Source organism: Pelmatolapia mariae, linkage group LG7 (assembly GCF_036321145.2).
Source record: "Pelmatolapia mariae isolate MD_Pm_ZW linkage group LG7, Pm_UMD_F_2, whole genome shotgun sequence".
NCBI lineage: Eukaryota > Metazoa > Chordata > Actinopteri > Cichliformes > Cichlidae > Pelmatolapia > Pelmatolapia mariae.
In genome coordinates this window covers 33,731,854-33,756,524 of record NC_086233.1, presented here as the reverse complement: position 1 = coordinate 33,756,524, position 24,671 = coordinate 33,731,854, and the positions used below count along the sequence as shown (strand labels likewise).

At 38.0% G+C, this 24,671-nt stretch overlaps 2 protein-coding genes across 2 annotated transcripts; both read right to left on the bottom strand.

The window, feature by feature from the left end:
* Window positions 1-649: 649 nt before the first annotated feature.
* mamdc4 (MAM domain containing 4) lies at window positions 650-15,946 on the bottom strand. Its single transcript, XM_063480302.1, has 27 exons — window positions 15,895-15,946; window positions 14,369-14,530; window positions 14,109-14,234; window positions 13,669-13,902; window positions 13,417-13,542; window positions 12,048-12,203; window positions 11,795-11,898; window positions 11,101-11,256; window positions 9,270-9,360; window positions 9,048-9,161; window positions 8,534-8,626; window positions 8,302-8,439; window positions 8,072-8,211; window positions 7,401-7,509; window positions 7,183-7,287; window positions 6,592-6,726; window positions 6,341-6,468; window positions 5,411-5,627; window positions 5,179-5,316; window positions 4,982-5,109; window positions 3,345-3,435; window positions 2,587-2,736; window positions 2,360-2,485; window positions 2,150-2,271; window positions 1,931-2,036; window positions 1,189-1,358; window positions 650-685 (listed from the first exon to the last, which is right to left on the bottom strand). The coding sequence occupies exons 1-27, from the start codon at window positions 15,944-15,946 to the stop codon at window positions 650-652; spliced, it is 3,453 nt and encodes a 1,150-aa protein (XP_063336372.1).
* Window positions 15,947-18,522: 2,576 nt separating this feature from the next.
* On the bottom strand, window positions 18,523-24,325 carry phpt1 (phosphohistidine phosphatase 1). The gene is made up of 3 exons (XM_063480852.1): window positions 23,924-24,325; window positions 19,058-19,185; window positions 18,523-18,930 (listed from the first exon to the last, which is right to left on the bottom strand). The coding sequence occupies exons 1-3, from the start codon at window positions 24,087-24,089 to the stop codon at window positions 18,838-18,840; spliced, it is 387 nt and encodes a 128-aa protein (XP_063336922.1). The 5' UTR covers window positions 24,090-24,325; the 3' UTR covers window positions 18,523-18,837.
* Window positions 24,326-24,671: the final 346 nt, after the last annotated feature.

The following is a 24,671-nucleotide window of genomic DNA, read 5'->3' as shown; positions in this document are numbered from 1 at the left end:
GAGGTGGAGAAATTAAGAGTTTAAGTCCCTAATATGAGTTGGACTCCACTTACATATTGCAACTCAAGGGTTCTGATAAACTCTCATAGTTTCAAACTCCAGTGGCCCAGTTATTCTGTTATAAACATGTAGTCTCTAGGCTGAAGCGGGGAAAAAAACTTATGAACTGACAAAGTTATATTACTTTTCCATATGCTGAGTATTTATTCCCACAACTAGCAAATTATTTTATCTAAAATAGGAGGAGTGCCCATTTTAGAAGATAAAAAAGGGGGCTTAAAATACTGAAATCTTTCTGCTGCTTGCACTTAAAATTAACTTATAACTGTTTGAGGTTTCTGAGACACCTAAAAGGATCTACTTACAGCCATTTCTGTCATTCATGGGCTGTGCCCAGTCTTGATTTAGAGAAAGTTCATTTTCATCCAAAACACATTAGACCTTCTCCTTTTGTCTTCTTTCCATCCACAGAGTCACATCTGATCTGAGGTATCTTCACCAATTAGGCTTAGATTGGTTGGTCAGTGTGTGAGCTATGCTTGCATATTGTGTGTGTGATGTATGGGTGACACAAGTAGTTCTCCTGCTGTGATATCACCTTTTTTCAACAAAACCACCTTTGGGTGGCAGAACCTTTGTACCTTGAGTCTCATTCCACCTCCATTTCTCTGGTGTTACAAGAGACCTGCAAAAACATAAAAAGGTCAGACTGTTGTGAAGTGAAAATGTCAATTTTGGATAAACTGCTACATGAAAGATAACTTCTATTTTTCCGTTATTTTGACCATTCATTTCATGATTTATTAACATATTTATGAAATTCAAACACGAAATAAAGAAGCCAAAAAATAATTTTATGTTCATGGACAGCCTCTGAAGCCAAAACCCAGTGAATCAGCACTTTGGTAAGAAAATGTATGAATGAGAGATTCAACAGGTGGCGACAGATAGGACTTCAACAGGTACCATGTTACTTTGTCTCTGGTGTTTAAGTGCTAGTTTATATGAAGTATTCTGGAGTTTATTTCTACCGTCTGGTGGCAGAAAAGTCTATAAAGCTGCCTCTTATAGGGATTGGAAATCAAACAGCAAATGTCATATTAAATACTCACAGAGACATTATATACGCTTTTGTCCTTTTGCTTTTTGACTAGTGTTCTTAAGGGTCTGAATGTCAGATTTACTCACTGTGAGGTCTGTGTCATAAGACTCATTAGCGAAACCAGCAACAAATGAGGAAGGTGATGTCTGTCGTGTTCGCAGGTAGAAAACCAGCAGGCCGACCAACGTGCCGATGAGCAGAAGGACCACAATCACAGATGCCGCGATCCCTCCTGCATTGTCTCGGTTTGGGGAGGCTGCAGCACAGATGGGAAACATTTAGTATTTGTCTCATTAATGTAGTGAAGCCAAACTTTACATTGTAGTTAGAAATTCAGTCAAATGGTTGAACGGTTAAAAAAATTAAAGTGCTGAAAAACTGAACATTATTAAAAGCATATTAGTTCTAAATTCACTTTGTCAGTTAGGAAATTTAAATTTTTTTTAAAAAGCATCTTGACAGTGACTGCTGCTCATGAAAAACAAAGTACAGCCTCTTTTAATTAAAAGGTTTTACATGTCAGGGCATTAAAACAAAAACCTGTTTTTTTTTTTTTTTAGCAGATCTTATTTATTATTATTATCTTAGGTATTTATTCATTTTATTGACCAAAAAAAGCCAAAATGCAGAAGCAGTGTGCAGAAATGTCACAAAAAAACATATTTACTGCAGTCTGCAGGGGTGGTGGACACATTAGGTCTCAATGAAAACTGCCTCTTTTTAAATTTCTCAGCACTGAATCTGAGCATGCACATTATGCAGAAACATTAAAAACCTCTAATACAGTCTATAATAGTTTGAATAGAAATCTGGGAGTTCTGCTCATACGTTTTATTGGATCTGTGACTTTGTTAGCGCAGTTGATCCCGATGGTGTATTCGATGTCATCCAGAGCTACCACACCTGCTGTACCTTTGACGCCTTCAAAAACAATCTGTTTACAGGAAAAGTAAGATGACAGCAGAGATTGCAGTAGGTCGTATATGCTTACATACAACAACAAGTCGCTAAGTGTATTCAGCCATTTGTTATAAATGTGAGCCTGACCTGGTATTCCTCAGTAGATGTGATGTCAATGTCAAAACGTTTCCACAGTCCAACAAGTTCGGTCTCAGCCAGCGGGTTGAAACGACCTTCGGAGAGTCTCCATACTTTTAGCTGGCAGTCCGCTGAAGTCATTCATAAAAAAGGTTAAAAATATTTACAGGTAAATGCATTCAAAACTGACATAAATTGAATATGTTTTTTCTTTCTTACACGACTGGCTTTTATAGACCCAGAACTTCAGGCAGGTGCCCTTAGTAGGGGGCAGGTGAGGGCTCAGCAGTAGAGCGTTTTGACTCACTTCTGTCCGATTGCTGCTTGGAAAGAACAGGAAGTGACCTGGCAGAAAAGAAAAGAAGTGTGTTTAGAAAAAGAAGATAAGAAGTGTGACTTTGCAGCATCTGCCAGCTGTCTAGTTGTTTGTTTCTCTCTGGTTTTACCTTTTTCTGTGCCCAGAGTGTGGTCGTCAAATGGGATTGGGTAGTGATGTTCCATCTCCGCACTCGTCAGCTCCCAGTCTAGTTTGTCTATGGTCATGTTTTGAGTGTTGCTCCAGCTGCACATGCCTCTCTCCATACTACACTTGGAACCTGGGGAATCTAATAAAATAAATATTACACTATAATTGTGCAATATTGAGTAGGATAAAATATTATAGAGGAGGTAGTCATGTACTCGGAGTAGTTTTTGAAAACTAATATAAGGCCTTTATTTTAGTAGGTTAAAGACATAAAAATACACCAGTGCAAATTGGCTTACACCTTCTCTAGGTGGTACTGTAAGCAACTGTGGTTTCACTCACCACAGGAGTGCAACACTAAATGCATGCATTATTTTCTTTGGCCTGTGGCCAGTGGTGAGTAAAAGACTTCTCTAGCCTTTAAGAGCATCATCCAGCCTCAGATAGACTTAAAAAAACCTGTTCCAACTGAGCACAGTGTAACCACAGAGTAATACAGACACATTGAAGCCACAATTTCAAATATACAGCACAAAATGGAAGACAAACAAAAATATGTCTAAAGAATGTAATATTTTTAAGTAATTTTTACTGTAGTCTTAAAGTCTTAGCGGGATCCTTGGTTAAAGCCCATAAGGAAAGGTATCTAGAGAAAAATACATAGAGCTACGTGCTGCTTTTTCTGCAGTCTTGAAATCTGTAGTGATTTCAATCTTGATGAGGCATGTCAGTACAAACCTTGATTTTCACAGGGATAATGTGAAAGAAAGATGTCATCGATTGCAATGCAAGTGTCTTTCCCTCCAGCTCCGACAACCTCAAATTCCAACTGCAGAAGAAAATTACCACAAAATAAGCTTGCTTTGAACAGCGGGCACAAAGTCCTTAGAGCAAAAGCTACTGTGCAAAAGTCTTGAGGCACCACTCGTTTCTTTGTTTTTTGCTATGAAAACCTGAAGTAGTTGCCTGGAGATTCACTGTACAACACAAAAACAGAATTTGTAGAATTCTAATTGAAAGCCATTATTTGATATGACCACCTTTATTCTTCCACACAGACCCTCAGTAATTTCTTTAAGTAGTTTTCAGGGATAGTTCTCCAGGCATCTTGAAGGAAATTAAAAGTTATTTCTTGGATTGGCTATCTGCCTTTGTTTTTCTCCAAATTCTCTGTCAAAATGATCCCACATTGCTTCAGAAATGCTGAGGTCCTGGTTTTAGGGAGGTTGAACCATGATTGATAGTGTTCCACTGTGTGTTTTTCTATCCAGATTGTCATGGTCATGGGTCTGTGACCCATTGTTTCTGTGTTTGGACTTTTGATTTTGGTTTATTTAATATTCTGAGGTTAAGATTCTGTTCCTTGTTTTGGTTATTATAGTTGTTAGCCTTCTGTTTAACATTTGTATTCTTAGGTCACCTTAGTTTTCTTATCTAGTCTTTACATTTCTGTTGTCAAGCCTCCCCTCTGTTCCATGCCCCATGTATAGTCATGTCTCTGTAGTTATATATTTTCAATGTGTCCCTCGCTCTCTCTCTGTTTAGTCAGTCATGTGTTTGTTCCCCTGTCTTGTTAGTTAGATTATAATCCAGCCGTGTTCCCCAGGTGTTTCCTCTCTGCCCTGATTCCTTCATGTATATATATTGTCTGTGTCTTTTTGTGCTCCTTGTGATGATCTCCCTCTTGCTGCGTGTCCCGTTTGTTCAGTGCCTGCAGTGATGAGTATGTGTGAGTATGTTTCTAGGAGAACCGGTCAGCTAAGTTACTTAGATTTAGTTTTTTGTATTTTCCAGAAGTTCAGTCCTACATTTGGGTCCTAACCTGCCTGCCACACACAGCGTCATGACACAGATATGCTTTTACTGCATTGACAGTGTGTTTGGGATCATTAGCATGCTGAAAAATGAAGCTGTTGCCAATCAGATAATGATTTTTTCCCTATTAATTAAGTTCATAGCTCACAGATACACCTGCTGTAGATACTTATCTGGTTTCCTCAGATTTTTTAAGTGCATAGTGCACACCATGCCAAAGTTGCCAAGTTTTCAGCTAATGGCATTATGGGAATCACTTTGTTGGTGTAAAGTGACTATTTTATGCCTTTCAAACTGCGTTATGTGTGCTATGTGTTATTCAGCTAAAGAAAGTGGAACAAATGATGTGTCTAGAAATGCAAACTAAAATTGGTTCTTTGCTGATGAGATGACAGTGAGATGGCTCGAAACTTTTACACAGTATAGAGAGAGTGGAGAGTGTGAGTGACTCAGGCAGACTACTGAAAATTGAATTCACACATGTTGATATTTTTAGATTAATTAGTTTATTAAATGAGTAGTTTATTTTATGTGACGGATAAGTCTGCGTTCACACTTACCTGCCAGTCCTCAAGGGAGCTCGAAATATTGCCATAGCCATGACGCCACACATCTCCTTGATTCAGGTTGCTTGTAAATATCTTGACCCTGTCTCCCTTCACAGGCTTCATATACACTGTAAGAGAACCTATGGGACACACTTCATTAGTTTAACTTTATGTGTGTGTCTGTGTTTTCCTGTGAGAAGCCGCCTCACCTGGATTCACTCCTCCCATGTGATACCAGAAATTTAGACACTCAGTACGGGTAGTTCCTTGGTGAACAGATGAGGTGAGGACTGCGGTGCTACCTGAGGGAAGGATGCTTGCTCCAGTGTTAACAACCATGTAGAAACCTGGATATAGACCATACAGCGTATGAACACAATTCTCAATTTCTGATTCTCCTGCATGTATATTCTAATGTTAAACAGCAGGGGTGTTTCTCACCCTGTTCAGTCTCCAGGGTGTGATCAAATTTGGGCCCATTTGATGTGGACGTGTATCCGCTGCGGTGGAGCCACTGAACTTTACTAGAGCTGGTGTACCCACACTGTTGGCCTTCAAAGGAACACATCCTTGGGTTGGTACAGGGACCCTCCAAGAATGTCACATCATCAATGGCAATGAGTCCATCATAGCCAGAGCGAACGGCTTCAAACATCAGCTGTTGATTAATTGGAAGAGAAGGAAGATGTTATTAACTATTCCTATTTTCTGTTGTTTTTTTTTTCTGAACATGCCAAGTTAATTAATGTGTACAGGTGATTTTAAAACAACAAATACTGGGCAATGTCATTGACAGAAACTTGATATCTATGTTTCAGATGAAACATAAGCATAAATAAGCAGACAGAAGTAAATTAATAAAAACATGCACAAGCAACAAAAAATACAAACATAAGACAGAAAGCTGGCATAAGTGGGTATGGCATCATGGTAAAAATGATAAAGAAAAACTGTGGGTCATTATACATATTTAAGATCTTTGGAGGTGAAGAGAGGTTCAGCTGTTAAAAAATTGACCAAAATAATTTCTGCACTTCACTTGTACTCAGTGATGAGTTAAAGGGAGATGTGGTCTTTATTCTTCATAAAAGCAAAAAGTGTCAGTGCTGCATTTTAAACCAGCTGCAGGCAGGATAGGTCTACCCGTGAAGGGCATCTACTTCCTTAAAGCTGCAATGATGTTTTGTTTTACCACAAGTGGGTAAAGTTTCTCCAAAAACTCAAACCATTTGTTTAAAATCAGTTTCACTTTGTGTCAGCTGGGATAGGCTACAGTACCCCATGACCCTTAGTTGGATAAGTGCTGAAGAAAAAAGGATGGATTTCCTTGGTTTAGTAATTTCACTGGTGCTGTGTGCAGTTATTACATACATGAAATTTTGAGATCTGGTGCGGTACTGGGCATTGTGCTTCATGCCAAACATTTCCACGAGCTCCACTGTGGGTCCACAGGACCATCTCAAAACCTTTGTTATCTATTAGCTTCACATTCAGAGTACCTGGAAGAAAATTATCAGAGATTTCTAGTTAAAGGTTTGTTTTTCTTTTTTTTTTTTACTGAAGAAACAATCTTTCATTCTAAATTTACATATATTAAATTATTTTAGTCAAATTATCATCACCTGCATTTGGCCCATAGACTTTGTAGAAGAAGTAAAGGCAGTAATCTTTAGGACCCGGTGACTGTGGAAAGGAAATTAAGTGTCCAAACAAACCGTGCAGGTATGGACTCCTCATGTCCACGACAAGGCTTCTGCCTGAACATCAACAGACAGACAGGCCAACATCAGACACTGACACAGTATAATACCAGTCACATAATGCTTAGCAAAATTAGTATCTTCACTTTCAAACTTGTATTATATTTATGGCAACTATTCAAAATTAATACAAAGTACTTTTACTGTGCTTTCCATCATTTATCGACAGGGACTGAAAGGACTTTATAGCAAAGAAACATCTCTCAGCTTTGTGACATGAATAACATCCTAAATGTCAGCTGAAAAAAATCAGTTAACAAGGACCAAAATGTGTAACAATCATTACTGACAGCAGTTAAGAGCATTACACCTGCACCAAACCACACTGGGGGTTTTCTAATAGAGAGAGTGAATCTGTGGAAAGGATACAAAAGTATGTACATCTGAGATGCTCCCTGATTAAAAGCCTGTATAAAATGCTAGATTAATTTATTTGAAATCAAATGAGCTTACCAACACTGATAGTATGGTCCATCCCACTGAGCATTGTCCAGTCAAAGTTGTCGCTGCTGTCCTGATACCATCCACACAGTCCTTCTTCAAAGTTACATGACAATCCTGGGCAAACACACAAAAAACTGGTTGGTTTAAGCAAGTACTAGACAATTTACTGGAAAATTTTAAACTGAGCATCATAAATTATGTCAATTATAAGTAGATATTAAAGTTACCTGTTGGAGAAAATGGATAATAGTCAACATGACAGTCACTAAATTGGACATTTTTCACTTTAATCTTGGAGCACTGACAAAGTTTCTTAGCGTGAGCTTCAAAAGCAAGCTGGTGAAGATAAAACAAAGAGGTCTAATGAGTCAAATAATATTTTAACTGTTTCATTGTTTGATTTTGTGTTACAGAAAAACAAATAGCATAGCATTAGCTTAGTCAAGCCACAAAGTGAAACTCAACATCAGTTGTGTCAGATCAGCTGATCTCAAATCCATGAGCAGATGGTTCAGCTTATACTTCCTCTGAATGTGCCATTGGCAAATTTCCTATAGAGTGTGTTGTTTAAACCTCCCAAAACTCTCTTTTCTTTTGACTATAGTTTTCAGACTGAAGTTAAAAATATAATAATATAGCTTATGTCATATGTACTATTACAGCGATGGACGCTCATGTTAAACAAGGTAAAAATTTTAAATAATGAGGTCATGTTTAATCTCGGGCTTTGTATGATGACCTCACTGAAAGCTGATATCATTAAAGTGGCACAGAAGCCCCACCCAGCTACTATTCAAATTTTCTGTTTATGAGAGTCAGCCAATGAGAAGAGGAGTTGTATCTCTTTAGTTGAGCAAAATGATAAATACCTGAGCAGCAAGACTAAAGTTAAGCTGACCTGGAATCGATTTTTCCTGAATCCAATGAGTATGTCAGCATGTTGCCAATCCTCTGCCTCTGGTCCAGTCTTCCCATTAAACTCCCACAATTTAGGCCCCGTGCCCATTGAGCTGTCGATCACTCTGACGGACAGATCACCTGCAGCAGAAAGATGTAACCGGGGTTATTTACAATGTACCAAGTTTGTGTTCTGGAAAGAATAAAAAGATTTGCAGGGCAACAACTTACCAATATAACTGGGTTTCCCAGTTAGTGCATAATCAAAGCTCATGCTACAAACGGGACCAGTGGGGCCTAGGAGGGGGGTCCGTGTTTGGGCTTCAGTCAGCTGCTGGCCTGGAGCTTTGGCTACATACAGAAACTCCTCTGACAGATGAAAATAGACACATGGGAATAAATTGTACTATGAAATTAGCAATAAACAAATAAATAAATGAATACCAGAAAGAGCTGTCTGTACCTTGGGCTGTGGAATTTTGATATAGTACCCAACCTTGACTCCCAAGACTGGTGTCAGTCCACCCAGAGCTGCCCTGAGAGTAAGAGAAATCACCTGCAGAAGAGGTTTTTGAAGAAACAGCAGTTAACAGCAGTGATTAAAAATGCAACCATAACCAGCAATAATCTTCTATATTACATGTTCCATGCATGAGACATGACTTGTAAAGTTTAGGAGCAACCAAAACAACAAACACAACCTACTTAATTTCTTTTTGAAAATTAGCAATGAAATTGTGTAAAATACAAGTTATTCTAATAGGAGTTATTTACCAGCAGACTATTTTAAGTATATTAACCTTCTTCTTGAAATAAAATAGCTATTATTAATAGAGTTTAGTTAAGTTTAGGAACACCCTGCTGGATTCGTCATCACTTACATTTCATTTCATAAAATCAAAAGTCTTATAATTATTTAAAACTTTGCAGACCATTTTTAAAAAGTCAAACCGAATAAACAGGATGAATACACTCACCACATTTAGCTTCATCCTCTGCTCCTTCACAGTCAATATGAAAATCACACAACTTATCTGGTTCAGCACATGGATTTTTAGGGGGTTTAGGGAGTGTTTCAACAGAACTATTTTCTATGGAAGAGAAGAACATGAGCAAGACTCATTCAACGGCAGAAGATGTTTATACTTATTCCCTGCAGATGTTTTTTTTCTCAAAGTTAAGACAATTAAGAAGCTTACCGGTTGATAAGCGGCATTCGGGAGACAAAACAATGCTGTCAATCGCGATACCTCCATATGCAAAGTTTCTGATTGCTGCCATAATCAGGATCTATAGGGAGAAAATAATACAAAAGAGCAGATTAGCTATTTTATATTTCAACTAAAATTCTCATCAATTACACTATAAAAGAGGTAACCCCCCCCCCCCAAAACCCCAACAACAACTAAATCGCTTATTCCCAAGCTGCTGGATTTTTTGAATTTTGTGAGTACAAAAATACTAAATTACATTTAGTAGTCATGTAAACTCAAATTAAAAGAGATGTTTTCTTTTCTTTTATTCTTCATTTGTCGCCTGTAAACTGTTCTTTTCTTTCTATTGAGTATTACATTCAGATCTCAAATGTTTTTTATTTTAAAGTCAGAAAATTTTGATTTTCGATTATTTATGCGCATATAGAAGCTGTACGCTAGAGCTGAGAAGCTTTGGTTTAACGCGATCTATAAAATGTTGTTGTTTGCTTTTTAGGCAATGTTATATTCATTTTAAATGTTTACATTTAAATGTTATTTTTTAAATATATTATATTATGATATATTTCTTATATATATTAACAGAACAATAATAAATATATATACATATATGGATTTTTATGCATTAATTACATAGGTACATGGAGACCCAGTATTGCAGGGTCTTTACATTATGATATAAAGCGGCTTTTGGTGGTATATTACATGGAATTGAACTGAACTGAATAATCACCATCATTTCCGTTAAAGTAAATTAAAGTATATGTGAAAAGGTAAAAAGATAATGATAATTTTTTAAAAAAACCCCTCATATTTTAATTATTTAAGCTTAAAGTTAAAATTTAACCACTGTTGCCTTCACAACATCAACTTCCCTCTGAATTATTTCAAAATTCAATCCATCAATAGGAGCAAGTTTGTGTTGTTATGTGACGGTAGTAGTGCACACTGTTGTGTGAAATTTTCATGCATCAGAATTTGTTTTTTGAAATCGCATTTAGCTGCTTTTAATTTGCAGAATTGTACTTTTTTGGTCAATTTTTGGCCGTTTTGAGATTATTATCAAACCCACACAGTTTGATGATTCAGACACTCGACAACAGCCCTCAGCTGTGCTAATATAAAAGGAAAATGGTTTGTCTAATATCTAGTCAGCCTTTTAACATAACGACCAAGCATTAGCGAACACAACATGCCACTGGAACACTAAAAAACAGGCCTATGTAAACCATTAATCATTGGTATTTCACTAAGTTAATATAATGCAAGATTAAAAAAGATGTGCTTTGCTTTCAAAAACAGTGACTCAACTTTTCAGCATTAATGTACCTGCAGTAACATAAAGTTGTTGTATTAAAAAAAAGTATTGCATGCTCTCTTTGAACTTTGTTCCAGGTTTATTCAAAAAGAATAATGGTGGCTGATATATCATACATTTAATTTTTTTGAAGATGAACATATAACAGTTGGACTTGTGAGAATTGTCTTGGCTGTATAAATACAATCGACACATATATTTATTTTTACATTACATAGATTACTGTAGTGGCTTGGATGAATCATCTCTTATAAAATCATCGCACCTCCGAGCTACATGAATTTCTGTGGCCAGACTTAAACGATTCTGTAAACTTTACTTACTTATAAAAACCTAATTTTACTGATCTTTACCTTATGTAATAACTTCTTTGCTATTCAGGGTTTTTTTTTTTAAGATTCGTAGTCCTAACCCATCAATATCCCTATTTTAGAGTTGGAATGGGTGAAGCCCAGCTTCCCTATTACGGTTATTAATTCACCTGTGAGAGGCACTTACCTGGAAAGTGACGTTGGTGACAATCTCCACCTCTGCCTTTACCCAGAGATCACCTAGAGAGCCACCTCTTTCCCACACTGGGTAGATATATTTATCTGCAACCAACACCGTCAAACCCCCCGACCTCGGCCCAAACTGGTGAGTGTACATCACCATCTACAACAGGCAGGTACAGTAAACTCATGAAATTAGGTTTTAAATTCAAATTATTATTAACAATGTTAATTTAAAGATGAGGGATGAAAAAATGCTTTTCTCTCCAGCAATTTAAGAAAGAAAGAAAAGAAAGAAAGTGTACTTTATTGATCCCTGTGGGGAAATTCCTCTCTGCATTTAACCCATTCACTCAGTGAAGCAGTGGGCAGCCATTGGGCGCTCGGTGAGCAGTGTGTAGGGACGGTACCTTGCTCAGGGGTACCTCAGGGTAGCCGTTCAGTGGATTCGAACCACCGACCTTCCGATCATGGGGCCACCACTCTACCTACTGAGCTATCCCTGCCCCCCTCCTCCCCCTTTTTTTTAAATAAGAAAGTATACTCTTAAAAAAACAATAACCCTTATGTGATTGTTAATTCAATTTGTGAATAACATTTTCCACATTTTTACCTTTTCAAAGCATTTGAATGTTTCAGACTACTGTGAAACAGTAAAAGTAAAAGCCGCTGAAGAACGAAGGCATCAGTTTTGGACTCACCTTGCAAGGCTGTGAACTGTTGGTGGGTTCAAGAGAGCGACTTTGGAAGGAGGCCCAGTCACTTTTGAGACCCTCATCAGGGACCGTAACATAGAGAAAGTGACCTGAAATAAAAACAATGACATAGTATTTTTTTTAAATTTGCCTTTTATTTCTAATACAAAAGCACTTCAAATACTAGCAGTAAGGAGTAATAGCATAGCTTCAGTAGCAAAATACAAAAGGGTCTTCTGATTTGTCTGAAATATCATACCTGATGCTGAGTTACTAGAATGATCTCTGCCTGGTCCTTTCAGAGGATCCGTGTTGGTGATCTGTGTCTGATTTGTCCTTACCCATTTCAATGATGAAAATGACCTTAGGTCCCAAATGCACAGGTCTTCCTCAAAGTCACAGGAATTATATTCAGCTGGGGACGCAACAAACAAAGACAGAACAAATAGTCATCATCATAAAGTGTACTGTCCATCATGTCCATTCATCATGGCACCTTTTTTTAAAGCCTTAAACCTGGTTTATAAATATTATTTAAAAATATAAACCGATCTTTGCCCAATACCTGTGTTGCCTCTCGATCACAAGCAATCTCCTTCAAGCAAACTCTGTTTTACAAAGTACTGAGTACAAAATCAGGTTTTTTGTTACTGGAAAACATGGCAGCCATTCCAGTCGCAGCACTTTGTTGGAGTAATTTTGCTTAAAATATTAACATGAAGACAGTTTGGTCCTTACCAATAAAAAGCTCCTTTTGACAAAGATATTTAATGTAAGATGATTCATTCTGATTTAAGCATTTCTTACAAAAGCTAAAAGATGATATTGATATGAGTCGCTTCTACAGGAATGTTTATTCTGAGGCAACTGAGCAAAATACACAAGAACCGCTTTTCCACTGCCTTATATAATAACACATCTTCTTTTTGCAACCCAAGGCACTCATGATTATTTTAAATCGTACTGACAATGGATTTGGATTTGTTGTTCCTTGTCAGTTTTATTATTTTAACCAAGTTTTATTATTCCTGTTGACAAAAGTCAGTCTGTCTTCCAATCTGAACTAAACCTGCCATACACTGTTGGAGACTGAGTTTGGAGTTTTAACTTGATAACAATAAACAAAGAAGTGCCATAGAAAAAACAAATGCATCTTAGCAATATTTTCACACATGCTTGAAATTATAATTGTAATTACGTTTTAATTTGTATTAATTGCACAGGCCTATTACTCTATGTCACTTCTGCTAAAAGGGACAAAGGACCCTGTGCACAGGTGTCCCATTCAAGAGCGAAGAGCAGCGTGTCATTCACTGATGATATGATGATGACATTTTTGGTTAGGTCAGCTGACGGTGAGGACTACAAAAGTGGTTTTAGCACATTGATCAAAATACATGGTGGTGCTACACTCTTAATAAAACACGCTTTTACACACCGGCGTGTCGACTGGGACTATAGCTTTGTCTGGACATACTTCCAGTGACATTTGCAGACATTTTTTTTTATTTGATTGAACTTTTTGTGAACAATAAGTCTGTTTTCCCCACCAATTTTATTACTTTGTATTGTGACTAAAATATTCCTACATATTTATTATGGGATTCAGGTGAAATTAGATTTCTCACTGCAGTTGAGCTCATCAGATCCATCACCACAGTCATCGCTGCCATCACAGAGATGGCGCTCCTCCACACAGGCCTCGTTGTTACACTTCACCATCCCTGCTGAACAGTTTCCCCCGGGGACTGGTGCTGATGATCAAGAGAAAATAAAAAACTATCACTTATGAATCAGTTTACTGGAATTAATTGATTGTAAAACACTCTGCAATGACTTGAAAAAAGGCAGGGACAAATGAGATCTTTTGAGGGGCTTACAGGGAAGAGCACAGTCTAGAAACTCCAGCTGGTCTATGGCCACATCTCCTCTTTGTCCCACTGATCGCAGTGAGTGAAGACGGATTTGAAAAGTTGAGGGAATGCGGCCCAGAAAGATGAGAGCTTCCCTCCAGGCACGAACACTGGAGGCCTCAGGACGCCAAACAACAGCCTCTTCACCACCTGGGTAGAGGACAGATGCCCACAAGGGTGTAGAGCCCAGGCCGGTGTTACCTACAGTAAAAAGTAAACATTAAAGTATTCATTAGCACGACAGCTGCAGGGAAAATACATTTTATCTTTAAAGATCGTTAAAGAAACATTATACATTTTTAAAGGTTAGGGCTTGTTATGACCAAAAACAGGACTAACAGAGAGAGACAGAGAGAAAAAAACCTGGTTATCTAAATATATGACATGCAGTTATTTGCCGTCATTACCCGAGTCCCACAGGAAGTATCTGAAGCGAAGGCGACACGTTGTTGAAGACTGATTAATCTCTGGAGAGATTAAAACTGCAGTATGGAGCAAGTCTTCATTCACTGCACTGACTCCCATGAACCAACCTTTGTAAAAAGACATATTGATTAGAAAATTTTAAGTTATTACCATTCCAGTTTAATGCAGGATGACTTTCCAAAATACTTGCAATAATACAGCTTTGACTATAAACATGACAATAAAAAAGACTGTACAATACCTATGGCTGTGCCGGTGGTGTAATCCGTGGATGGTCCACTGTCAGGCACCGTTTCCCCTCTCTGATGTCTCTCCCATTTGTATTGTGCACTGGGCGACGTGTCGGCCCATCCACACATTCCTTCATCCTCAAAGTCACACACAAACCCCTTTCCATTGTAGCCTTTCACAGGGGTGACAGAACATTCAATTGTTATAATACTGTGTATTGCAGGAGAGGTCTTCCACTAAGAAAACTATTTACCCTACCATAATTTGGAGTAAAATTTTCCTGCTGTGTAGGTATAAAATCTAGAAATTGTGACCAAACCTTAGAAACCGCTAAGTTTTCCTGTAGCAAGCAGATGCCACAGATGCAAAATCAGGGTCTTTTAATTTTTATCTTAAATATGATGATTGTTTTATTTGAACATAAGTGACCAGCATCTCAAAATTAGTTAAAATTCCCCTTTCAGAATGTCAATAAAACACAGAAGCTTAATGACAGAGCAGCTTAATGAGACCATAATGATCATGTAACATGATCACATTGATATAGTCAAGTCAAATCTATGGGTGATGCTAATCATATTCAGCATATTCAGCACTGAAGCATTTTCCCGTTTTTGAGACAAATCTGACAAGAAATAGCACCAAAAAAAAAAAAAAAAAAAAAAAAAAAAAATCAGATTATAGATGGGACTAAATTACATTTTTAAAACTTACCACAGCCTTGCTCATCACTCCAGTCTGGAGTTCAATTTTTTTTCTTTTGTCCTGTGAAATTACACCTGCTGATCAAGGGTGTATGAGATGGTCAAAAATCAGACCAATGATCACTATGGACTGCAAAAAATAACTGTAGCCTTTCCTATTAAAAGACAACAGGTTATTAGCAGAAGCCTTAACCTGTCAGAGCTGAAGTAAATATGCAAATATCTTCCACCCAAAGATTGAAAATACTCAAATATTTTCCATCTTTGCTTCTGGGTGTGTGACTCAGGCCCAAACTCTCTCATGACTCATGACTCAAAGGTTTACAACCCATCTAACGCCACCAGGCTCAAAGACCGAAGAGAAGTAATCAGGGTGACACCATCCACTGAAGGCATCTGTCCAACCAAACGTCTCTGACTACTCAAAAGCACATTGAGCATTTCTTTATCCTTTATATTTGTGATATTAAATATTAAGGTTAATTATATGTTCTGTCTTAACATATACCATTGTGGATCTTTAATTATCAGATGGAAAACAAATGCCAGGTTGCCTAAATTCCCAAAGATAGCAAAAACCTCCATAGCAGCAACAGTTATACATCTGAGACTGAGATGAAAGAGAAAATTTTTCAACTGCTTGTGGCTTCTTTATCAAATACTAATTTTTTAGTTTTTTACTGACTGTGGCTTGATTAAAAAAATCCAAAATCAACTGACTTGTCAAGACATTATTTCAATGTATGTGTAGCAGGGCTGCACAAGTTCAGTTTAGAATAGTTAGCACCATTATTGCTGCACATAATTAAAATCTAACTGAATGTTTTCTTACCCCACTGCAGAGCCCATAGCAGAATGAGCGCTGAGCTCCTCACATGAAACATCTTCTTTTTCTCCCTTCTTGCACCACATCAATCTGAAGGTTTGCCGACAACCTGCAGAGACTTTATTGTTGACTCTGACCTCTTCTCTGTGCATGAGAGATAACAGTTGGACTTTAAAATCACCCATCATGCAACAGCAGCCAACAATTATAAAATAATTTCCTACAAACGATGGCGGATGTCTGGACATTGCTCATTTACTTGGCAGTTTACGGAAGTGATTTTAGCTTACCTCAGTCATGCTGCATAGGTATTTAAGATAGAAACATGGGCAGCATCCTGCTTTAAGTCACGCATGCATTACTCCAACATCATTACCTCAGTAGATTAATTTATCTTTGTCTTTATTAATAGGTGAAATTCACAGTTTATAACACTGCATTTGTGTTAAAGTTGTTGTTTTTTTTTAAAGAGATATCATTACTGCGACATACCAGAGGAATCAGAAATGCCTCATTTTGGCTTCTGTTGAAGGTCCGGGGGTTGAACTACATTCGTGTGAAATTAAGGTTTTAGGATTAGGATTCAACTTTATGGTCATTACACATGTATAAATACAGGGTGACGAAATACAGCTCAGTGTAATATGTTTTCATAGTTTTCATTCTGTGCAGTCCCTTGGAGAACTATTTCAATTAGGTTGAAGTCTGGACTTTGACCGGGCCATTGCAACACCCTTTTTTTCAGCCATTCTGTTGTAGATTTTCTGCTGTGATGGGATCACTGTCCTGTTGCATGAGCCAGTCTCAGCTAAGCTTTACCTGTTGGACAGATGGCTTCACATTTGACTCTAGAATCCATTGGTATTTAAAGGCGCTCGCGGTTGACTCAGTGACAGGAAAGGTGCCCGGATCCTGTGGCTCTGAAACAAGCCCAAATCATCACCCCTCCACCACCATGAGTGGCAGTTGGTATAAAGTATTGTACATGTTCTTTTTACAGTTGTTACATTTAACATGTTAACTGAGGTCTGTAGAGTCTAAGTTGTAGCTGTTGGGTTTGTTTTATATTTCTCTGAGCGTTGCACGGTCTGACCTTGGGTCGAATTTACTGAGGTGCCCACTCTTGGGAAGAACGTGGCGCTGTGTTAACACTTGAAAGCTCCAACCGGGAAAATGCTAAATCTTCTTGGAAGAGATACTCACACTTAGTGATGATCAATTAATCAGCTGCATCAGATTAGGAGCACCTAGCTGCTACTTACCATGGAAGCCGTAAGGATATACTTAGTCCTTCACAGAACTGCATTAGAGTCCTGTGAAAAATGTCTTTTTCTTTTCTTTTTTTACATGACTGTCTGTATTTTAAATTAAATATTTGAATGCATTTTTATCCACAGTTATCTTTACTGATTATTAATATGTATTTTCTAACACGTTATACATTGTGAATTGTGTTTCAGGTACTTTTTGAACATATGTAGAGAAAAAAATGTGTTGTCAGGTTTCTGTCCTGGCATAAATATGCTGTGGATCATATGCTGTATAGAAAAGTTATACATAGTTTCCAAATCTGAAAATGGAAGCCAGTGTGGAACAGCATTAAACCAGTATTGTTTGTTATGGCAGCAAGGGGCAACCTTGCTTTAGTTCACCTGCTTTATGAGCGCAGTAAACATATTCCTGATAAGTTTATGGCCTCAGTCACTAGTTTAAGTCTTATTCAGTGTTCATTTTGTAAACAGTTTTCCCCCATAAAGCCATAAAGTATGACATGCTTAATTTAAAAAAAAACAAACAAACCCTCAATTCTGTTAGGTCATGGCTTTAGAGAAATTTGCAGTTGATTGAGAACTGCCAACTGCCTAAACTCCCTACTGAGTCACTGAGCTCATCTCCATTGTGTTTGTGGTGTTGGCCCATTTTGAACCATTTTAATGGAATAATCTGACTAATAATGTGTCTTTCTGTGTGATACAACTTATCCAAGACGTTTATTCTTCAGTTTTGTTGAATGAAATTCTAGTATTTTATTAGTCTCTACAAGCACTAATTAGCATATATCTGATAATTAAAAAGCCAACAGATGGCAATAGCCTTGGTTGCAAACACTTCCAGGCTTATGGAAGTCTATGGGAAAATTGGCTTGTTAAATCTGACCTGACCTCAGTGAATATGTTCCTGATGAACTTATGATCTCAGTCACTTATTTTCAGTTATATTGCTTAAAAAAAATGCAAGTCATTTTGTAAACCTGTCAGAAATCAAGAGAAATACCTGTGCTACGCACACTGGGTAAATATCAGCTGATATATCAGAGTATTGGATTTTTGGATATATATTATAAATATTGGATCGTATATCAACCAGAATGTCAGAATCATTTCAGAATACTTCAGCACAATGGTAGTAATCAGGAACATCAAGTTCATTTACTTTTATCTAGCAACTGTGCCCATTTTAATCAACAGTTTACAGCATGCTGGAATCTGGACCATAGCTGCTGTAAAAAGTAAGATAAGCAAAGAGATGGGGTGTTGTCATTTTTCTGCTCTGCAGCAAAGAGGCACATAATATAAGCACACATTTCACAATAAAACCTCACATCAAAACTTTGTAAGGTTTGCTTTGTAACTTTAATTTCCAAAGAAATTTATGAGGGATCATGACTCTAAAACGAGTCAGTGAAGGAGAGGGCGGTAATCTGCAAAGCCAGCGCAGGCAGTCATTTATTTAAAATGTTTCCACATGACAAATTACATTCATTAAATTATTAGCTACACTACGAAAAGCTGTTATGTTTTACACAAGGAAGGAAGGTGAAAACTTAAAGCTGTTGTATTAATAAAAAGAAAAATCCTAAATGTGTTTAGCCTGATAACGAAGGGTTACAAAAAAAATACATCAGTCCAGGGTTACAGGGAATCAAGTAGAAGCTGTTTAAAGTTCATTTCAGTAGCCTTCATTATCCCAGGTCACCTCAGAGTCTGGATACCGAACCTTGAGTTTCTCAGTGGTCACTGCATGGTTTGCTCTTCCGAATCCCTGTGATCAAAAAAGACACATCAGTGTTTCATCAGAAAGATGAAATAACATTTGATTTAAACCACTGAAAAAACCCCCATTATTGTATTCATACTTTCTCAGTATTTACAGATCAGAATCCACCCACCATGGAGTATCCGTAGACATGGATCTTCTTGGCCTGGGGGTCATGTTTGATTCTCCCTCCTCCTATACACTCACAGTCCAAGTGCCCGTCCCTTTCCAGCTCCTCTGCTACCTTCTCATAGATGTCAGCTGGGAAAAGGATGGATACAACTCAGAAACAAAGTACTTTTGGAATATTTTCTACATCAAAGTATGAATTATTGCCTTAGAAAATTAGCTTGGTGACTTGGAGTTTGTAACTGGAGTTTTATTTATAATTTCAAATGCCTGCTTGGTATGTGGATGTGTCCATACAGTGTTCATTGAGTTTCATGAGGTTGGTCAGCTGTTAAATAAAATTGCATGTACTGTGCTTTCAGTGCTGTCCAGCAGAGAGCAGCACAGACCTGTCATTACTAAATGCAAAGCCATCATTATTGCATTCATAAAGTCTGCGGTTATTCTGAAGGCTGCCTGTTATTATACAGTGTTTATAATATTTTGTGCCGCTCCATATTGTGTACTAATACTACATAATAAGCACCAACGGATTACATAAACATCCCTTCATTACAAAATTCCAAAACCAAAATGAGGCAGTCGGTCAATGAGTGCACAGACATGTAAAATGTACATTAGATGTAAAACAGTGTCTTTGCATGCCCTATAGAACCAAGGAGCAAAACAAGCCCATCATGCAGCTCACAGGGAGGAGAAAAGGTCAAAACTGTGAAAAAGTGAAAAGCTGTGGAGCCTGAGGAGAAAGCGCAGGCATGGTGATGCCTTAATGTATGGCCTGCACAGAGCTATCAACGACAGGCTGGAGGTGGTGATAATTCCTCCTCCACAATATAAAAGAGACAAAGCGGAGGAAAGGTGGAGGTTGGGTAGGGGATAGGGGCAGATCCATACATAAAGTTTACAGATCTTTAGACTGGTTGGGGAAATGCGGATTCTCTAGGCCACACTTTATCTCTGGCATGAGGGATATTTGAGCATATTGTGGTCGTGTGCTTGAGCCACACAGAAATTCTTTGTTCATTTCTTAGTAGTGTTTGCTTAATGTACTTACTAATAACTGGGTAATAGGAACAAACAAAGTCTATACATTTTACTTTGTCCATTTAATATTTATATTATGAATTTTATTGAATAGAAAGAAATCCATATAAATTATACATATTTATATTAGAATAGCAATTTAGAGTAGTAGTAGATAAGATATTACCCTCACAAAAAAAGAAGTAAAAATGGTGCTGCTGGCCAACAGGCTGACCTTAGAAACTGTGCTGAAACTTTGCCTTGTGTTGGCCAAAGACAAAGGAAAAGGAAAGGAGGGAGACATGTTAGGAGGCAGCGAGACTGAAGGAAAATTAGGAGTGTGAAGGAGAGAGCAGGGACTTTAAGTGTAGAAACTGTCTGGTAAACAGAGAGCATTTCGTGGTATGAATGGGGGAAGATTAGTAGATATATTGTGTGTGCAGAAAAACAGCTGGAACGGAAGCGAGGCCAGAAGCATTGGAGGTGGGTCCAAATAGTTCTACTATGGTGTAGATATGAAGTAAAATAGAGTAGAGGTAATCTTGACAAGAGTATATGAAGAGTGTTGTGGAGGTGAAGACTGTCAGACAGGATTATGAGTTTGAAGCTGGAAATTGAAGGCGTGATTATGAAGGAGGGGGTGAGTGGATATTAAAGTAGACTTCCGTGGACATGCAGGAACAGAGGCGATAAGGTGTTAAGGAGAGAAATGTTGAAAGATAGATGGTGGTGGATATGCAAAAAGGATTGGAATGGCTGTGGTAGACATTAAGAAGAGGGTGGAACACAGAGTGATGCTTTTTACTTTTTTACTACGTACAGCACTTTGGTCAACCTGTGTTGTTTTTAAATGTGCTTATAAATAAATTGATTGATTGATAGGATTGAGTGAAGTAGCAAAAAACAAAAAACAAAACTTAAAAAAAAAATAAAAAATAGGGGAGGCCTAGCTGGAAGTAGCAAAATTGAAGATGTTAAGATTTTTTTTGGCGTGATCAGGATGGGACAGGGATATAGGGGGTGTCCAAATTCATCCTCCTGAGGCCGCATTTGTAGACGGATTACGTCACAGCGATGTGCCGAAGGCTGTCCAAATTCGTAGACTCCGAATGCAGCCGACAAATGCGTCCTCCTTTTAGTTTTAATATTACTCTTATTACTCTTTCTGGGTCACAAAATAAACTTTTAAGATATTTTCAGGTGAGAATGTAGCTGTGTAAACTTCAAATATCTGCTCGGTTTATCAAGACACCACATATTTGCAAAAGTGCTCCGATGTTTTCAGAGACGTCTGTTACCCACCAGCTCGAAAGCTAGCCGGGGCGATAATAGCAAACTCCCCGCACATCGACATGCAGAGGGTTGATGGGACAGAGGAGGATGCTGGGGATAGGGTGAGATGAAGGGAGATGATTGACTGCTTTACCTATTTACCGTACACCTATAGCTCTGGTATATGGTCCAGTTTGTCTGTTTTTTCCCTTTTAAAATATCTCACCTGTCTCTCTTGCATTTACTATACCCTGTTTTGCACTGACAAAAACTTATCTTTCCTTATGATGGATCAGAGTCATTGCTTCATTCTCTCTCTCTCTCTCTCTCACACACACACACACATGTCTGGTTTGCTATCCTCGTGGGGACATCCCATTGACATAATGCTTTCCCTAGCCCCTTACCCTAACCCTAACCATTAAAAATGAATGCCTAACCCTAACCCTTACCCTAAACCTAACCATAACCTAATTGTAACCCTGACAGTAAAACCACATTTTGAGTGTGAAAATTGCTTTCAACCCCGAGGGGACCTGGATTTTGGTCCCCACGGTGCAGAAAGTCCCCACCAGGATAGTAAAAGTCAGATTTTGGTCCCCACCAGGATAGTACGAACCCGTACACACACACACACACACACACACACACACACACACACACACACACACACAGATTTCAAAGTGAACATAAGTTCAGGGAAGAAATCATGTGTGCACACCTGTGGACACCTAGACACATCCTAATGTTGGTTATATGCGGAGGTAGAACAGGAAACTACGGGGAGGCAGATTCAAATTATTATGAAACTCAAAATAATTAATTTTTTAAAACACCACTTGAGAAATGAGATGAAAATCTTTTACTGAAGACCAATCTCTGACCTCATCATCAATGGGCATAATTGTTAGAGTGTGTCTTGTGACAACAGCATAACTGTGTTTATATGAACGTATTTGGGTTCCCTCTTTTGCCAGTCCCAACTCTGTGGGGTTAATTAAGCTGGGTGATATATAATATTTTTTCATATCACGATATGTTTTTTTCATTTCAGGCGATAACGATATATATCACGATATAAGCCAAATAACTATATTTGTAAGATTTAAATGTGCCGTTGCTCACAAGTAAAATGTGAAATAATCTGCAGCTTGTTTTGATTTAAATATTTATTTCCCATAATAAGTTTAACAGGGTAAATGTACTTAAGGAACATGAGACTTCAGTTTCAGATAAATAAAGGCAAATATTGCAAACTACACAAAAGGCAGCCGCTAAAGCATTTAAGTTTCAAAATAGAACAAACAAAACAGACTACTAAATTGTCAATTCCACTTAAAAACAAAATTTTAATTCTAAAAATAAATCTTAGTTCATTTTACAGAAGAACAGACAAAATTGACTAACTTTTGTCAATATCAAATAATAAACTGAGAACTAAAAGGAAATTCTCAATCTCTCCTTGTTGTATAGCTTAGCTTTTCAAACAGTTTTAACAGTTACTTTAGTCTGACAAAAGCCGAATGACGAATTATTGCTTTCAGTCAGAGATTGAGCATGCACCGGTTTATTGTATTTCCAAACTTGCTTTCGGCACAATTTACAGTGCGCGCTACTCTGTTTTTTGTCAGACTTGAAATAGCCGAAATACCTTCACACTACGGAACTTCTATGGCCCTTCCGTTCGATAAGCTCTCCGGCATTGGAACCATCATCGGTTTTTTCTTCGGTAACCTTCGCTCACGCTCTCGGTTGATTTTTCTCTAGTCGGCAAACTCATTTCCTTCATTACCTGGGCAGCCCGGCTGCAAAAACAAATACACATGTGCGCCTTGGCACTTGTGCTGTACGTAACAAGTCACGTGACGTGACGCTGCGGCTGTGATTGGTTCGGCTCTGCGCTACTTAATTTGGATTGGCTGTTTTTTTTTTTTTTTTAAGAGGACAAGAGAGATGAGGCCTATCGCAATAGTTTAATTTTTCTATCGAGAAAAAGTTATTTCGCAATACATATCGTTATCGTTCTATCGCCCAGCTCTAGCTGGGTATAAGTAATATTATTATTTGCAACATGGTCCCTCCCTTTATCATCTCATTTAGCAGGAGATACACTGGTCACTGTCCTTCATGAAAGGACAGGGAATAATGCTGTCCTACAATTCAGAGCAATGCACTGTCCAATCATCATTAAAAACAAACAATATATCTCACAAGTGATGCTGATCAAGCGTATGTTAATTAACAGCATGCTATCCATGTTGTGCAATGACCTGCGGCCATGTTTTTAATGACAGGTTGTTAAAGCCTTAGATGAATTCTGACTATGGCCACAACAAAACAGCCACTGGGAGGGCAACTGTTTATGTCCATCTTTTATATACAGTCTGTAGGTATGGCGAGGGTAGGGGTAGAGGGAGGGACAGATCCTCGAGATGAGTCAGTATTAGGACAGAAGCAAAGCTGGGTCATCTGTTTGTTTGTTTGACCTCGGGGGTACATCTCTGGTGCGTTCAGGTGCAGATGGAGGTGTATTTTACGCTTAAAACAGAGCCCTCTGAGCGTTGTCCTTACTCACCGTGGTACTCAGCCCAGCCGTATCCTCGGACTATATCCACCTCCGAGTCGTCCCCCTCCTCTCGGCTATGAACACGGATCAAGACGTACTTAAATACCCCGGAAGGGTCGATGTCTGCCTGCGGTATGTTGGCCATGAGAGCAGCCGCCTTCGTCTGTGTGCACATGTCTAAACTTCTCAAGGAGCACACTAGCAAAGCAAGCAGCAAGCGAAACGCTCGGATTTTCCAAACAAGCTTCGTGTCTATGCGTAGAAACTAAAACTAATACGGAAGTAACACGTTTATATCTCTATATTATAATCTGGACGGGAATGCAAAAGCTATAAATCATTGCAAAATAAAAGACATCATCTAGTTTCCTCCTATCACCGCCATAATACAGCTAGCCGGCAAAATCAAGTTAACTTCCGGTATGACCCTTCAAAATAAATAATACTACGAATTACTATCACCACAATTAATAATAATAATAAACATACAGATATTCCATACGTCTTATGATGTGTAATCTTTTCATTTTTTAAATTGTTGCTGTTCATGGAAAAGCTATGGAAGAAACAGTGAAAATTCCTTATTAGAAATGTTTTAAAACTTAATTTTATTCTGAAGGCAGTTCAAACATACCGGAAAACAGAAATGCATTTTGGTATCTGCAGTCCAAATGAATATTTTAAAGCACAATGACTTTTTTTCTACAGTCATTGATCAGAACAAAAAACATACAAAAATGCAGAGGGTTTAAATTTG

Excerpts from the sequence above, each read along its gene's own strand:
- mamdc4 (XM_063480302.1), bottom strand. The coding sequence starts at position 15,946 with ATGTTTCATGTGAGGAGCTCAGCGCTCATTCTGCTATGGGCTCTGCAG. Across the intron at positions 13,543-13,668 it reads TCTAGACTGTGCTCTTCCCT|CACCAGTCCCCGGGGGAAAC; the intron begins GTAAGCCCCTCA and ends CTTGATCATCAG. Across the intron at positions 2,037-2,149 it reads CATCTACTGAGGAATACCAG|ATTGTTTTTGAAGGCGTCAA; the intron begins GTCAGGCTCACA and ends TCCTGTAAACAG.
- phpt1 (XM_063480852.1), bottom strand. The coding sequence starts at position 24,089 with ATGTGCACACAGACGAAGGCGGCTGCTCTCATGGCCAACATACCGCAG. Across the intron at positions 19,186-23,923 it reads CGGCTGGGCTGAGTACCACG|CTGACATCTATGAGAAGGTA; the intron begins GTGAGTAAGGAC and ends TCCTTTTCCCAG. Across the intron at positions 18,931-19,057 it reads ATGTCTACGGATACTCCATG|GGATTCGGAAGAGCAAACCA; the intron begins GTGGGTGGATTC and ends TTTTGATCACAG.